General features: G+C 34.7%; 1 protein-coding gene across 2 annotated transcripts in view; it reads right to left on the bottom strand.

The window, feature by feature from the left end:
• Cdc27 (cell division cycle protein 27) overlaps positions 1 to 18196 on the bottom strand; it is a 392586-nt gene that overhangs the window by 201434 nt on the left and 172956 nt on the right. For both annotated transcript variants that reach the window (XM_090405839.1, XM_090405840.1), the window contains exon 10: positions 1488 to 1777. In XM_090405839.1, coding sequence (XP_090261965.1) covers positions 1488 to 1777 — 290 coding nt within the window. The remainder of the gene's footprint in view (positions 1 to 1487; positions 1778 to 18196) is intronic.

The following is an 18196-nucleotide window of genomic DNA, read 5'->3' as shown; positions in this document are numbered from 1 at the left end:
TTCAAGGAAAAGCCCTGCAACGGCAGTTATTTAAATTACAGGCAGATGATGATAGGGAACTTCTGTTGTACAATAATGCTCACTGGCCCAGCAGTTTTAGAAAGATTTCTTGTATTAATTAATGATATAAAAAATTTTCTTGATGAAAAAGGAGATATTTATCCACAATTGAGTGATAAAAGATGGTTGTTACACTTATCATTTTTAGTAGATTTCTGTACGAAGTTAAGCAATTTAAATTTAGAGTTACAAGGTAGAGATAAAAATTTAATTGACATGTTAAGTTTAATAAAAACTTACCAACAATACTTACTTTTATTACAGAAAAATATAAATGACCGCGAATTTAGACATCTCCCATATTTATTAAATTTTTTTGAACAAAATCAAGAAATGCTTCGCTATGATTTAAAAGAATTTATTTGTGAAACAGAATTAGTTGAGGAAGAAATAAATTCAAAATTTAAAGATTTTAATAAAACTGAAAATTGTATCTTTTATCAATAATCCATTTCACGAAAACTTGAACATCACAGAAATTTCAAATAAAATTAGTGGGCTGTTTGATATAAACCAAGCTGAAGTAGAACTTGAGATGATAAACATTCAGAATAGTTTACATTTAAAATCAATAAACAATGAAATCATTTGGAAGTATGCACATGAAAAAATCCCAATATTAACTGATATTGCGCAAAAAATTCAATTGTATTTTGGATCGACATACTTGTCAGAATCTGCTTTTTCAAATATGACTGTCATAAAAAATCAATTAAGAAACCAAATTACAAACGATTATTTGGATGATTGTCTGTAATTGGCCACTTCTTCATATCAATTTGACTATGAAAATATTGCAAGGTGCAAACAATGCCGAATTTCACATTACCTTTTTTCTTTTTTTTAATTAACCAGCATTTCCTCTAACTTGTGAGTTTGTAATCAATCTGTTGTTTTTTCTAACTTTGGTTTTCCAAAATAGAGAAATAAATATTTTATTCTAATATATTTGGGTTTTTTTTGTTGTATTAAAATAATTAAAAGTGATACATAAATTTTTAAATACACAAATAAAATTTTTAGTTGTGTATTTTTTTTTTTAGTTGTTTATTTGTGCATAATCAGATATCAGGTTGGGGGGAACGTGATCTATATAAGAGAATAGATCGCCGAATAACTTTTTAGAGAAAAGTAGCTCGCGTAGTAAAAAAGGTTGAACACCACTGTCGTATAATATTGCTAGCAAATACACTTAGACAAAATCATACCCACTACATCAAAATAACTGTGTACTGTATGATACAGATACAAATTCTGAGTTAAACAATAACTTAGAGATATTTTTGAATAATAATAAGTCTGAATACATCTGAGGAGTTGACTTAGGTCTGAATATAATAACTCTAGTTAGCAGTTTAATAAACAACAATAAATTAAAAATGTCCATGATATATATAAAAATTACATTTATTTTTGTTATGACTTACCTGCAGATGCTTTCTGCATGCTTAATGCAGTCTGGGTCATTGAAATAATATTAGGTGCAAACTGTTTATTTTCTGACTGAATTTCTGGTTTATTTATTTCATTTAATTCACTTTCCTTTGGTTGCGATATAGAATTCTTGCTGGAACGAGCTTTTGTTTTCTTTGTAGGAGCTTTGGTTATAAATTTGCTTGTCCTCGTGGAACTCTTATTATTTTCTTTAACAGAATTTGAACTACTAAAGAGACGTGAACTTCTTCGCACATTACTTAAACTACCTACAGGTGGAAGGCTTAGGAGAAAAGATAAAAAGAAAAAACATACCTGTATCTTATGTAATAGTCTTTGAAATCCTCTTGATAAAATAACATTATAATGTGCAGGTAACCCTTGTATAACGCAGTACTTATACAATGCGGTTTCGATATAAAGCGGTCTACAAATTGTAGTAACCCTTGTTGAACGCGGTACTTATACAACGCAGTTTCGATATAAGATGGTCTACAAACTGTAGTAATCCTTTATCTATTCACATATTTTTCAACGCGTGACTTAAAAATCAAATTTTATCTTCGTTAAATTTGCGTCTGCCTGTATCACGCATGTAGTTATAAGTAGTGAATTTATATTAGGGGAAATACCCTTTACAATGCATGTACATCAATTGTTTACCATCTGAAGTATTTATTCTTGAAAATTGTTTTCGTTTTCTGCCAGGAAAGCGCATTAAAAATCATGTGTGTTAATTTCAAGCTGAGCACTTTATTTTTTGGTGAGTTACATACAATATGTAATGCTTTTTTTTTTTTATGTAAAAAAATTTTTTTTATAGTAATGCCCACTTAGAGCGCTTTTGCAATATACACGTTTGTTAATAGGGATAAACCCACCCACTGTAAACTGCCAAGGTAACAATTGAACAAGACTGAAAATACATTCGGTTTCGATTGGCACATGAGACTCAACCTTCACGAACTTCTTCATAAGTGCTCCAATCTCTTCAATAGTGAATTAATTGATGGGGATTTAAATGAGGAGGAACTGGTACAATTAATAGATGAAGTCAAACCAAATGATGGGGAAAGTTCTGCCAAAGATTCTGATTGTGATGAATCCATTAAAGAATTCAGTTTAAAGAAAGCAACAGGAATGGACTTGGCAAGAAAGTTATTTTATGAATAATGATCTCTCAATGGAGCGCTCTGGAAAATTCACGAGACAATTGGATGTTTGTTTAGCTCCGTATTATGAACTTAATAAAAAATTGCAGCATAGTGGTAAGCAAGGTCTTATTATTGACTTCTTGATAACTAAACCAGCCGAAGTATGCAATGAGAATTATACTAACGATGTCCAAGAGATTTCAAGTGATGACGACGTCCGGCCACTCATAAATAAAGAACATGTACGAAATGTTATTTTTGAAGAGAGTGATGACAATTAAAATATACACTTTATTTTATTTTGCCTAAAACATTTATGCATTATGGGCAATGAAGTTTACATACAATTTATAATTTTTTATAATTTTATACTATGTATTTGTTTCATAGTTTAGATGTTTTCTTAACTTGCATGAATTACCTGAATTAAATAAAAATATTTTTTTGTTGGATATGTCATTGTTTATATAATCTTAAAAAAAAAAAAAAAAAAAACGATTTTGGAATCTAACCCTACTTTTTCTTATGTGATCTGAGTTTCGCATAACGCAATTTATATAACGCAGCATTTTTGAGGAACCTAACATCTGCGTTATACGAGGGTTACTGTATTTTTTTATACCATATTTTTCAGAAAAATTAATAAAAATTTCATCAGCTAAGAAGACATCAATTTAAATGAGACCCATAAGGAAATAGTATTCTGAGAGTTTTTGCACTTTCCTTCAATTTGTTCCCTATTTTCTTTATAGTCTTTTCCAAGAAATTCATTAAAGGCCATTTGTGCTCAAATTTTGATGAAAGTAAAACGATTGCCCAAATTGCCATCTCATGATTTTCTTACATGTTAAGCTCAATTACTCACAACTGAGTAATTTGGTTTCAGTTAATGCTCTGACAGGGGGAGTTAATCCTATCTGGATATTGTAATATCTGTCAACTGTGCACACATATTCTCAGGCTGGCTTGTCTTAAAGGATCAAAGCCAAGTTTCCAGTAGATACAAGTTTGCCATGAATGGTTAACTCACCTTAAGTTGAAAGTCCTTATCCCAAAGATATTAATTCCTTAAATGTTAATTAAAATTTATCTTGTGTGAATGTTTCACTTTATAGTGGTGGATTTTAATAAGTGCACGCGTGCACACATACACAAAACACCATTTGTGTGAAAGAAAGAGCAGCTGTGTTTAAGACAGGTTTTGGTTATACAGTTAATTCTATATTAACTAAATTAAATCCTTAACAATTTCATTAACAATGCAATTTAAATAGAAAATGCTGAATGATATCATATTCAAATGAAGGTTCCTTTCTATAACAATGAAACTGTAATAGAATAATTGCTGGTAAGACACAAAAAAAAAAAAAAAAAAAAAAAGAGGACATCACTAACAAGTTAAAATGGCTCATGCTAGCCTGGTTTGCTAAATGGATAATATTTATGCTTTCTCACTTACAGGTGCAGCTTTGATCTACATTATGCAACCTATGATGTGCAAGATGCCTTGAAGAACTGGATAACTTGTAACTGCTCAGTGTGATAGCTTAAAAATTATACTGTATTTGGTCTTTTAAAGCAACTGTTCCCAATCCTCATTATCAAACCTTCAAGCTACCTATGGTACCAATGATATAACATGGCTACCTGTTATAGTGTTGTCAAAAAAACTTACTCTCCACAAAAATACAAATGATCAGAGTTGTGAGAAATACCTTTTTCATAATCACACTGTCTCTGTAGCTCAGTCAGTTTCAAAAAAGCTCTTTGGTTGGATATACTGGATTCAAACCCCTGTCTATTAAGTAATGAACCTTTATCAGGGCTTTGCAATTAAAGTGAGTTAGATGGTCTCATATGTAGGTGAAGAGTTTTTTTCTCTCAGAAACTCGAGTTTATATCTCTCAAAACATGCAAACAGGAATTCTTGAAACACATATCCACAGACATTAAATAATTGTTCTTAGAGGGATGTAGCAGAGGAATGGCAAGCTGGCTGTAGGGGGTTTTAGGAAATTAAATTACCCAAAACCCTCTTAAGATAGATGAGAACTGGATGGATAAAAAATTAGAATAACTTCAATATGACAGGCAAATAAACATCAAGGCTTTTCAGTGAGCTATTCTCTAATGATTTAGTTCCAACTTGAAATCACCAATGTGCAACATATCCCTGACAAACTCAAACCTTCCATAATGTGTATTGTTCTCATACACAAAGTTCTTACATAGAATTTCCTCCAACTAGTCCACATGTGACAGATGACTTTCATTGCAGTAAAACAGCCTTGAAGTGGCTGTTGCCATATTTGATCTCCAATGTCTGCCTTCAACCCTTCACAAGCATGCTAATTATACAGCAGTAAAGCAATTCCTACCAGACAGTAGTAGTAACAAATTGGGAGACTTTCCAACGAGATATTGAATAATTCACTCACTCACTCTGCCAGATCAAAGTATGAGCCTCAACAGATTGCAGTATGGTGGTTACTCTTCTAAGCACGACACCCAGACCAGTACCTAGGTCATCTACAGATGATTTGGTGCCTGTATCAAATCACCTCTCTATGTCACACCTGCATGGTGTGGTGCAAGAAGCAGCAGCATAGTCTCAGTGGATGCCTTAATGCTTCCTTTCTACTGGTCTCTCACCAGAGCAATTGCACCATAACAATATGAAAGCAACTCTGGCTAAAACTACCTTTCAACACATGAGGCATAAATGGTATTGCAGTGGCTAGATGGGATTCTAACTTGGTGGTGTTCAGTCGAAATTAGACATTAATACCAAATGGTGTTCAAGTTCTCAACGTATGTGAAGAATGACATACTCATGCATCTAACCACATGAGTACGACCTCTATAATCAGTCATATGTTTGCAGTGGTGGAGTCACCTCTCTTACACCAGGTCAGAACTGTCAAGGATTTGGCCAGTTGAATGTTCACCTTTATCTGATAATCGATTTGACCAAGCATATGATTGCTGATCCAATCTTAACCTAGCTTATTCTAACTTACATACTATCTCACATCTAACTCAACTATCTTATTTCTAAATACTGTGGTTCTAGCTTAGCCCTATTTAGGATCTTAATTTGCAACATATTACTGGTAGAGTGTTATTATAGTCAGTCATCCCATCGCGTCCACCAGCTTAATTTAATGAGTCTACCATCGTTAGAGTCAGAAAGTTAATCTCTACAATAGTGTGCATAGAGGCACGGTGAGAAGATTTTGGGCATTCACCACTATAGATGACATTCATTAAAAGGTCTTAGTTGCCTGTGATGAGCACGTGGGTACACCAAGGTGGATGTCAACTCCAAGTTTCTAAGAATAGTATTTAACATTCTCTCTCTCTCCCTCCCTCTCTCTCTCTATGGAATCCTCTATAAATAGAGGTGTGCCAGACAAGCCTTTCTGACAAATTTAATTGACTAGCTTTTCTTGACCAGCAAGGACAAAGCTCCATTCAATGTCTGTCAGCGTCCACTTTAATAAGAGTCATGTTTGCTCCCTCCAATTACCCACAATGTTGATATTCTTTCACTTAAACATTCATAACAATGGGCAGGGATCACATGGCAGTAACACTTCTCAACAGTCATTGCAATGCATTGTTTTAATTAGATAGCCAGATTCCCCTGGTCCATGCCAGTTCTAAGTCAGCTGTTAGTCACCTGCCAAAACAGGCATGCAGAGAGTCAGATTATGGAGCGTGCAGGAGACACTGCTTAAGGTCATGCATGGACAGTAAACAGTTCTTTTAGGAGTTGATATCCTCACAAGCTTTTCACCTCTCAATCCATGCATACTAGTTTTATTTAACTCTTCCCCTCCAAAAGCAATGAAAGAAACATACAGAAATGCGATTCATTTTTCTAATGTATCCACGCATGTGCACACACACACAAACAGCACAAGAAAAAATTAAATACAGTACAGGTTTAACAGTTCCAATATTTCAAATGTCACAGAGACATCATCTGGAATACAACATAAAAATATAACATACACAAAATCGCGCTAAAAATATGTAGAGGATGTTAAGACCAGAAGCCACATATGGGTGGGTTGATAGCTAGCCTAGGCTGCTGGGAGGGAGGTTTATTAGGTTTCCTTAATCTTGGGAAGTCAAGTTTAACACAACCATATTTATTTAGATATGGTTAGTTTAAACCTGCTGCTGATTCTGAAGTCTTTCAAGTTTATATTTGCTACATACTATTATTTCCCATTTGATTCTGTGCAAGGTATCCAAGGGCATTTTCAGCTAGACTTGACTGATCTTGGTTGTTGTGGCAAATGTATTTCTTGTGTTCTTCAAGGTGGATGTTGGCAGTCACTCGCTATGCCCACAAATGACAAGCTGCAAGAATGAGGAACCTTACACACACAACTGGGAACAGAGAGGGTTGAGAGAGATTTCTTTATTTAGTTCTGGCTAGTTTTTCTGATGCACCCCAGATGGGAATGGCAATAGCATTATTATTGTTTAAATTTGTTTTTTTTTTTCACTTGGTTAGAAAGTAAATTATACTTGCCAAGAAATTATATTCTTTTTAATCATTTATCCAAGTATAAGCATGGGCAGGCAAAGTTTTCCCATGAAGTAACTTCATGACCCACTACTTGTGCATAGAGGCTGATGACATCACATAATTTGTTTTATGTATCCCACAATATAAAGTACACTTAATGTCAAATGTGCATACATGCATTAAGGGAGGACAACTACCCAGACTGGTTTTTACCTTTATTGATGTCTCATTAGTGGGCAAAAGACTCAGAAAGATACCAAGGGTGAATTAATGTGGAAGTCACATTTCTCATATAAAAGTAGAAAAAAGGTGGGTCACTTATTATTAAAAAATACTCTGGTTTAGAGATACTTGTAGAAAGATTTTTCCACTTGGTTAGAAAGTAAAGCAAATAAAGTTTGTATGTGAAGCATCTTTACAACTAGGCTATTTGTATGTAGAGGTTGATGACTTCACATAAATTACTTTAAGTAACCCATAATGCAAATAAAAAAAAAGTAGCCTAGTCATGAAGATATTTTATGTGCAAACTTTATTTGCCTACACTTGGATAAAGAACCAAACAAGAGTATAATTTCTTGGCAAGTATAAATTACTATAGCCTGTATGATGAGAGGGATGTGAGGTGATGTGGTGGTGGGGGAATAATTATTCTGTGGAATGACTAATATGATCACAAAGTCAGGACGAAACAACTTGCATATCCTAGACAGTGACATATGTGCCATTTCTTGTATTTCCTGTTTGCATATAATCACACACTACATAATGCAAGTGGTTCTTCGACCAAAACTAAAACTGTGTGGGAGAGAATGAGTTTCCAGATATATTAAATCCCACTAATTAAGGAGAAACCTATATTTGCTTAGTATATTTAAATCATTAAAAGGTGTAATATGCAAACTGACATTAGTGATATATGAGCCATGTGAGAATCATTTGCAAATACTATAAGGTAGAGAAGGAACAGGTATCAGCAGAAATACTTTTGTCGGATGCAAATGAATTATTAATAACCCACAGCTGTGGTATTATTATATGTATGTTTAAATTGCCAGCCTGGTTAGCCAAGTAGTTAGCATATCTGTTTTCCAGCAAACAGGCCATGGGTTTGAATTCTACTGTGGGCAAGGATGTTTGTGATAATCCTTAGGTGGGAGATGAACTTCATCGCATGATCTCTCCAATACGTAGGAGAGACCACTGTCCTACATATTGGAGGCCTGAAGTGATTGAGAAAGTTCAATGTTTGGTCTCTAGAGAAGACTATGTAAAAATAATAAATAAAAAATATAATAATAATAATAATAAATAAAATAAAAAATAAAATCCTTAGTCCATCCACTATACAAATGTACTATAGGTATACAAAATCTTTTGTGGGAAGGAGCTACATTAATAAAAAACAAGTTGCTTGGACAGACTGAATTATGTCAGCATATAATCTCTAAACATACATGTTCGCATTTATAATGAGCATAAAAACACTTCTGAAGAGAGAGAAAGAGATTTGCTTACCTTGATGGGCCTGTGATTTCAGTCAGGATTTCGCCATGACTGCAGGTCATAAAGAGTCCAACTGTTCCTGTCTTGGGCATTTCTTCTACATTTTCATCTGACTTTCTTAATCATTGGGTCTTCCCACCTTAAGGCTGGTCTTCCAGGTTTCCTTTTGGTATCTCTCGGATACCAGTTTGTAACTCTGACTGTCCATCTGTTGTCTTTCATTCTGGTGAGATGTCCTGCCCATCTTCTTTTGTTGTTGTAGATTGCTTTTATTACATCTGTGAGTCCAGACTTCTTCCTGATTTCCATGTGTCTTACATGGTCTATTTTGTTAATATTGCACATTGAGTTGTTATTAAGCTTTGTTCTTCTTTTAAAGTTGTGTTCCATGTTTCACTGCCATAAATTAATGCTGGTAAGGTGTGACTATTGAAAAGATGGACTCTTATTTCTATATCTATGCTTTGGTTGGTAATTGTTGAAGGCTATCCAAGCAGCTCTTTTTCTCCTTGCTATTTCATTTGATATGTCATTATTCATTTTTATGGACTGGCCGAGGTAGATGTAATCTTCAACTTTTTCAATAGTGTGGGATTCTAGAGTGATTGTATAAACTTTACAGTATTTGTTTTTAATCCATCTTGTTTTGCCCGGATGTATTTCCAATCCAATTTTTTGGCAATTTTGGCTTATGATATTCAGCATTGATTCTAAGAGTTTGGGTGAGTAAGATATTAATACCACACCATCGGCAAATAATAGGATATTTAACATTTCACCATCAATGTTTATTCCATCTTTCATGTCAATTTTTCGAATAATGCTGTCCAGAGTAGATGTAAAGAGATTAGGTGATAAGACATCACCCTGACGTACTCCTTTACTTAAGTTAATTTTAAATGGGTGATTGAAAAGGGTGATATTTGTTGTGCCTTCTTTGTAGATATCTTTTATGAGTTGGATGTATGCTTTTTCTACACCTTGTTCTATTAAAGCTTGGAATACTGCATTATGCTCAACAGTGTCAAATGCCTTTTTAAAATCTATAAAAAGAAGACAAAGTGGGATCTGGTATTCTCTGCATCTTTCTGTTAGCTGAGTAATAGTTTGAATGTGATCTATTGTTGAAAAGCATTTTTTTGAAACCGGCCTGTTTTTAGCAGCCATTTTCGTTGATGGAGGTTTGTATTCTGTTTAGGATGACTGGTGAATAGTTTATGTGTGTGCGCTAATAGACAGATGGGTCTGTAGTTACTGATGTCTTCTTTATTACCATTTTTATGCAGAATTATGGTCTTTGATGTTTTCCATTCATTAGGTACTTTCCCTAATTGTATATGTCGGGTAAATCTTTCTGCTAGAGCTTTAAAGAGTATTTGTCCACCCATTTTTAATTCACCAGATTTTATACAATCAATTCCTGGTGATCGGTCATTTTTCATATGGAGGATAGCCATTTTTACTTCTTCAGGTAGGACAGATGGTATTCCAAATTTTCGTCTGGTACTGGAGCTGTGATTACTTGTTTAGATGAGTCAAGGTTCTCATAAAACGATTTTGCTATTTTTTCCATTTCACCTCTGTTTGTATGTCTGTTTCCTTGATTGTCTATGAAGGCTGATGGCAGAGGTTGCTTTAGATTTATTTCTTTTTCTACTTTTTTTAGGTTACTGCGGAGCCCAGCTGCTTCTGCCAATTTTGTCGTTCTATATATGTTATAGACATCTTTGATATTCTGCCTCAGTTGTTTACAGATAATTTTATATTCTAAGCAGTCTTTTCCTGTATCTTTCAGTATTCTTCTTGCTTCAATAGTTCTATCATTCTTGCTGATAGGCATTCCCTGGTCTTAGGAGGAACTTCATAGGAGGTTCTTTCTTTGCAGTTCATTAACTGATTATTAAAGTTTGTTAAATCTTCCATGTAATTTTTTAATTTCCAGTTCAGTTTCTTCCACATTTTTTCTAAATTCTTCTGGGTTTATCTGTTTTGAGTGTTTTTTATGGTTGGACTGTGCTTGTATGCATTCTTCATTTTTTCTTAGTGTTTTGAGGGTGGCTCTTATTGGATGGTGGTCTCAATGAATTCGACATCTTTTGCAATCTGTCAGAATGAAATCAATTTCATTTCTTGTCTCTCCATTTGGAGATTGCCAAGTTCATCTTTTTCCAGTTCTCTTTTTTTAAAAAACTATTCATGATGTACAGCCTTTCTGCTTCTACAAATTCGGCTGGGAGGTCACCTCATTCATTTCTTTCCCCACGTTCCAATGTATTTTCTTCAATAAATCCTGCTTGCAAAATATAAATAATTAATCAATAACTAATAGCGGCTGCATACATCAACTGCTTAGTAAAGAGCTATATGGAGGGACTTATCCACTGAACTAATAATGCTGATTAGATGATTCATCTAGGCAAGGCATGAATACATGTGTGATGATGGACGCATTATGCAAGTAAAATCATATTGTACTATTTGTTGAGCCATGTTATGTATATTTCTATTTCGCTTTGTTTTCTAAGAAGAATTTTCTGTTATTCACTAATGACTATTATAAGTTTAGTTTAATCCTTTATCCAAGTGTGAGCAAACAAAGTTTGCTCCTGAAAGTATCTTCAGGACTGGGGTAAGGTAGTGCAACACCAGGCAACTCGTTGCAAAGGTGGAGAAAGCTCTCATTACTCCTATCTCAGTATCTCCCATAATGCAAAGCCATCTCCTTGCAGATATGTGTAATGCTATGCATTAAGGCAAGGACCACTACCCATACCGGTTTCGACCTTTATTGAGGTCTTGTGGCCCTTGCCTTAATGCATAGCATTACACATATCCGCAAGGAGATGTGCTTTGCATTATGGGAGATACTGAGATAGGAGTAATAAGAGCTTTCTCCACCTTTGCAACGAGTTGCCTGATGTTGCACTACCTTACCCCAGTCCTGAAGATACTTCCAGGTGCAAACTTTGTTTGCTCACACTTGGATAAAGGATTAAACTAAACTTATTATAGTCTAACCAAGTGAAAAATAAACTCTCAACATCTTTCTCCGAATCCGGAGTAATTTAATAATAAGGTTGCACACCCTTTGGCATCTGCTATAGGTTAGGATGACCTCTCATTGCTTCTGCCTTTGTATCTCCACTACTGGGCCTGGCTCCCACTGAAGAGACCTCAATAAAGGTCGAAACCGGTATGGGTAGTGGCCCTTGCCTTAATGCATAGCATTACACATATCCGCAAGGAGATGTGCTTTGCATTATGGGAGATACTGAGATAGGAGTAATGAGAGCTTTCTCCACCTTTGCAACGAGTTGCCTGGGGTTGCACTACCTTACCCCAGTCCTGAAGATACTTTCAGGCGCAAACTTTCTTTGCCCACACTTGGATAAAGGATTAAACTAAACTTATTATAGTCTAACCAAGTGAAAAATAAACTCTCAACACTAATGACTATTATGTTCAGCATACACTTTTTTCATAGTAATACATACACACATAACTTCTCTTTTTATGCAGAAAGTTATTTTAAGAATTCACAATTATTACATTATTTTATGAGTTGTAAAAGATATGTATATGCATGACAGACAGTCATTTCTTTATGAAACAGGATTTATTTTTATTCATAGGAATAAATGGATTTTTGCTCACTATGCATATTCTTTCAGAAGACTAAAATGAAATTGTCCTATATAGTGAAATAGTGAAAAAAAAAAAAAAAAAATTCCTTCTTCAACAGGCACTATATTGTAGACATAAGAAAAACTAGTAGCTTTATTGTATCATTAAATACAGTGTAGAGACAGAGTTTATGTAGAATATTTGGAAAAAAATAGTGTATTCAGAGACAAGTGGAATGAAAATGAGCCTGCATAATTAACTCCCCTTGCCAGGAATACAAATAAAGTTTCGTTGTAGAGCCAAACAGAACAGAGTATGTAACTACAAGGATGGTCGAAAAAGTTCTTGGCCCTGACCATAAATGGCAGCACCATCAGCATGATTTTTTCCCTAAGTTGATACATCTGTCATAAGTATCCATGTGAAATTGCAAGTCATTCTATCAAGTAGTTTGTTTTATACAGCTATCTGAAGCAAAAGTGTGTTGTCTGTATCCCTTGAAATGGATAAAATTGAGTATCGTGCGGTTATAAAATTCTTTGTAAAAGAAGGTTTAAAGCCAAAGAAATTCATTCAAAGTTCATAAAGGTTTATGGGCACTCTTCTCCTTCAGTTTCGACAATTAAGAAATGGGCTGCCAAGTTCAAACGTGGTCATACCAGCCTTGAAGATGATCCACTTGAAGGACATCCAAAAAGTAACAACACCAGAAATCATTGATGAAGTGCACGATATGGTATTGGATGGCTGGTGAGTCAAAGTGCGTGAAATCTCTGAGACTATGGGCATTTCAAAAGAACACGTAGGGTATATTTTGCATGAAGAATTGCACATGAAAAAGCATTGCGCAAGATGGGTGCTGCACTTGCTCACAGCTGATCAAAAACGCACTTATGTTGTTGTTTATTTTGTTTATGAAAATCTCTGAACAGTGCTTGGAGCGTTTTAACAAGAACAAAATTGATCATGTGCATCAATTTATTACTATGGATGAGATTTGGATTCACCATTAAACACCTGAATCCCAACAGCAGTCAAAACAGTGGACAGAAGCCTGTTGTTCAAAGCCAAAGAAGACAAAGTGGGTTCCATCAGCAGGAAAGGTCATGGCATTGGTGTTTTTGGGATGCTAAAGGCATTTTGTTTATTAATTATCATGAAGAGGGTAAAGCAATAACTGGGGAATATTATTCCGATCTTTTAATCAGACTAGACAAAAAAATTCATGAGACCTGGTTTGCAGAAGACAAAAATCATCTTTCATCAAGACAATGCACCTGTCCACAAAAGTGTTTTGGCTATGGGAAAATTAAGGGATCTGCACTATGAATTGTTGAAACATCCACCCTATTCCTCAGATTTGACTCCCCTTGACTTCTATCTCTTCCCAAAACTAAAACTCTTCCTCGCTGGTCAGTGTTTTTCTTTGAATCAAGAAATGATTGCAGGGTAGAGGGGTATTTTGCAGATCTTACTGAGAACCACTACAGGGACAGGATAACGGTGCTGGAGAATCGTTGGAATAAATGTATTAGTCTTAAGGAAGATTATGTTGAAAGATAAAAATAATTTCGAAATTATAAATTCGTTTTTTCATTGTTAGACCGAGAAATTTTCAGACCACTCTCTTAAATATACTGTCGTAACAACCTATTTCAAACATTCTGTTTCAGAAAATACGTGGTCACACCTGTTCATAATGTAGTCAATGAGTGCAGAAACTGATTTATGTAAAGCAAAATTTCAGAAGTAATTTATTTCCTTTTGAAAATTTCCTTTATAAATTGATATATTTATATACAAATTTAAAATCAGAATCACATGTAAGATTTGCTCTACCATTATGACAGTTTGCATATACTAATTTTACAAATAAGATTTAACCAAGAAATATTCAGTCTACCATACTCTATACATTGAAAAGTGTAAAAATATGTCTGTCTGACATGTGAAGGACATAATATACAGTCAAGTTCAAGGTCCTGCTTTAGTGAAACCTACAGGTAACACCATCTGCTAAGTGGTGAATGACATTTATCATCTAGCGAGAGAGAGAGACTTCAAGAGAGAGATTTCTACCAGGCAGAGTGATACTGTCTGCTGTAATTTATAATTTTAGTTAGGTGAAAAGAGAGATATCTTGTACTTTAAGGTGACTCTTGGACATGACATCCAAACAGAGAGTGACTGGTCTCCTTGACATAACGTGGCATGGAGACCAGTGCCTCATATACCACTACTTGGACTTGGCTTCCAGACATGAATTGCCAGAGTACACAGCAGTGAGATTATGTGCTAGGTGAATGGAAAGCCTCCTAACTTAATACTGAAAAGTCTTGTCCTGTGTATATACTTAGGCACCACATTTTTACTAATTTACCTCAAAATGGGATCTTTAACCATGCCTTGCAAGCCCTTGAAGGGTATCACTTACACTGCATGCACAAAACGGAGGAGAGGATACAAACCAGAACCTCTTGTCCTAGAGGGAAGCATTCATCACCTAAAGCCTCCAATATGCACAATGGAGTGTTTTGCCTTTGCACTGGCATTTCCTCAAGCAGGAAGATATCCTTTTGCAGCAGGAATGCTCACTGGGAATGCCAGAGCCTTTTTGCAGAAATAGACCACACCACAGAAAGGTGGGTTGACTAAGTTAATAAGAGACCAAGGCTCTATACTGTTTGCCATTAGTGATACTATCTGGTTTCAAACTTAATAAAGCCAAATTTTCTTCATTCTACTACTGTTGTTCTTTTGAACAACCTTTCTCATTCTGTCTTTCCAAATGATTAAAACCTACAGGTGTTCAAGGAAACAACAGATTCATTATTTTCTCCATAATCTCCTGCTTACACATAGCACTAATGTTATAGCAGAATTGCAGCCTTTTATGCATGGGTATGATAGATATTACACATTTTTGAGGGGTAAAAATATTAAAAGAATGCCTACACATTACACAGTGCAGAACCTATAGCACAATAGTGCTATAGGTTCTGCACTCTCTCTCTCTCTCTCTCCTGTGTGGAGAGGATACCAAAATAAAAAAAATTAACATAGATACAGTGTGCTGAAAGTCAATGTTACAAGAATTCATATTAAGTAGAATATCAGCAGCAAACAGGAAGCTTTGAAAAGGTGTATAAATGATGCATTATCCAAATATGTCCTTATAAGAGTTCAAAGAATAAATAAGATGAGATAGGATGTGCAATCTCATTAAGCAAGAAATCCAAAAGAAGATGGAAGGAATATCAAGAAAATAAGAGCGAGAGTTATGAAATACATAAAGCTCAGGCCAGAAAAGTTACAAGTATCCTAGGTAAAGCAAAGTTGGAGTATAAAAAGAAATTGGCTGCACAGGCCCAAAGGCAACCCAAAAGAATTTTATCGTTATGCTGCAAGTAAAGGAAAGAAAGAATGAATTGCTGCAGAAGAATAACTTTACTGAATGCAGATGGTGGGTATCCTTGTATTAGAAGCAGATGCAATAATTTAAATAATGAGTGATGATGTTGCCTAGATCTATCAACCTGGTGTATATAACTAAGTGCACAGTGTTACTCCCACACTGGATGAAAAGAAGTGCAGGAGAAGGAGGTTCTAGACTGTTTCCATAACAATTTGGCAATATCAGCATGTTTGTTAAAGGAATGCCCAGCAAAATTTGCTAGGCCCTTGGCATATTTGTATAACTTGAGTCTCAGCCCAGGAAAGATTCCACAGGAATGGAAAGAATGTTGTTGGAAGTTTTTTCACTTGGTTATACTATAAATTAAAGATACCAAGAAATTATATACTTGGTTTAATCCTTTATACAAGTGTAAGCATGCAAAGTTTGTGCCTGAAGTATTTTCAGGACTGGGACAACTCGTAAAAGGAAGATGCCAAAATATTTTACTTTTCTGTATGCTTCCATTCAGAATGTAGATAAAGTTTTCTATGTTCCTGCCTATTTTCATAGTTTTGGTCTAATGATTGCTAATTTTCATGCCAAATTTGTCATCATGATCATTATCAAATTCCTCACACATACCCTCAAGGGGTGTACAGGATATTATGATAGTATTACATGAAGAACTTACTAAAATAAATCTAGTTTAATCCTTTATCCAAGTGAGAGCAAACAAAGACTTGGAATTGGGATTTTAGGAATGAGTGAAGTTAGGTGGCCAGGACTAGACAAAACTCAAGTTGATGACATGACAATGTACCACTCTGGAAATAGTGAAAATAATCATAAAAATGGAGTTGGAATAATATTAAACAAAGATGCCAATAAGTCACTGTTATCCTTCATCCCCTACTCAGATAAGATGATGTTATTAAAACTGAAAGGTCAACCTAGATATCGATATTATACAGGTCTATGCCCCTACTGCTGACCAGAATGATACAGAGATCGAAGAATTTTATGATCAATTAAAAGAACTAATGAAAAATACAAAGAAACATGATATTAACATCATCGTGGGTGATTTCAATGCGAAAGTTGGGAAAGGTAGAAGTGGAGAAATGGTTGGTGAACATGGACTGGGAACAAGAAATCTGAGAGGAGGCTGTCTTATTTAATTCTGCCTAGAAGTGGAACTAATAATCACAAAAACATGGCTACAACCCTGGAAGTTATATACTTACCGATCACCGCAGGATAATAATACAAATATAGTCAGAAACCAAACTGATTACTTGATAATTAATCAACTATTTCAAAGTTCCATAAACAGTACAAAAACCTACCCTAGTGCAGATATTGCTTCTGATCATAATCTACTGGTGAAAGAGTTAAAACTTAGACTGAAAGCTATACTTAAGAAACATCAATAAAAAAGATTTGATCTAGGAAAGTTAAAAAATCCAGAGATAAGGAAAAAACTGAGTCAAAATCTGAATCAAGAGATAGCACTTATCAAGAATGATATCATGAGGGCTGATGGGACAAATTAAAATCTGTTTTCATAGTGAAATGTGTCCTGATAGAGCAGCAAAAAGAAAGATTGGATAACTGACAAAATTCTTTCTCTCATGGATCAATGCAGATCACAATCCAACAAAATTTAAGGTCCATGCATTCTAAGTAGATCAGAAGTAGAATATGTGCCGAACAATGCTAAAAATGGTAAAGCGTTAGGCCTTGATAGAATACCAGCAGAAATAGTAAACTTATTAGAAGGCAACAACATTACTATATTAATAAAGCTATTTAATAAGATCTATGATACAGGCATATCCCTCAAGACTGGTTACAGTCGACCTTCATCATGCAAAAACTTGTAATGACTATAGAATGATCAGTCTAATGAGTGATGTTCTCAAAATGTTTCTGAAAATAATTCAAAAAAAGAATACACATAAAATAATGAATAGCATCTGCATGCACTGGTAGCTTAATAAATGATTACAGAGCAGTTGGTTGGTTTATTGGTTTTTTGATTTTTGGTAGAAGCAACTAAGGTTATGAGGCCAGTGTATTGTCTGTAAATTATGTGTGTTTTCCTAGCCAGTTTGGCTGTTTTGCGGTATGAAAAACTTGAGTTAACGGAAGGAAGAAATTTGCCACTCCATATGAAAAAACACTTCTTATAAATGTTCTGCACATCCTAGATGGCATTCAAACCAAAGTCTTTTCCACCAAAGGGCATCAACAATACACCAACTAAGCCATGAAGACTATAGAGGACACATCTATTGAACTAATAGCGTTAATCAGATGCATCATCTAGGCATGGTATGAATTACACGTGCAAATGAAGAACATTAACCTGTATATGTGTTGTGATTGTTATGTGTATGCCTCTTTTTTATTTATTTATATTTTGCTTTTATGTTTAAGAAATTTTCTAAATTCTTAGAAAACATATTCAGTAATGAC

This window comes from Typopeltis vanoorti, chromosome 15 (genome assembly GCF_054136105.1).
Source record: "Typopeltis vanoorti isolate ZY-2024b chromosome 15, IOZ_Tvanoo_1.0, whole genome shotgun sequence".
Lineage (NCBI taxonomy): Eukaryota > Metazoa > Arthropoda > Arachnida > Uropygi > Thelyphonidae > Typopeltis > Typopeltis vanoorti.
Note: the sequence above shows the minus strand (reverse complement) of the source record. Positions and strands in the feature narration are given on the sequence as shown.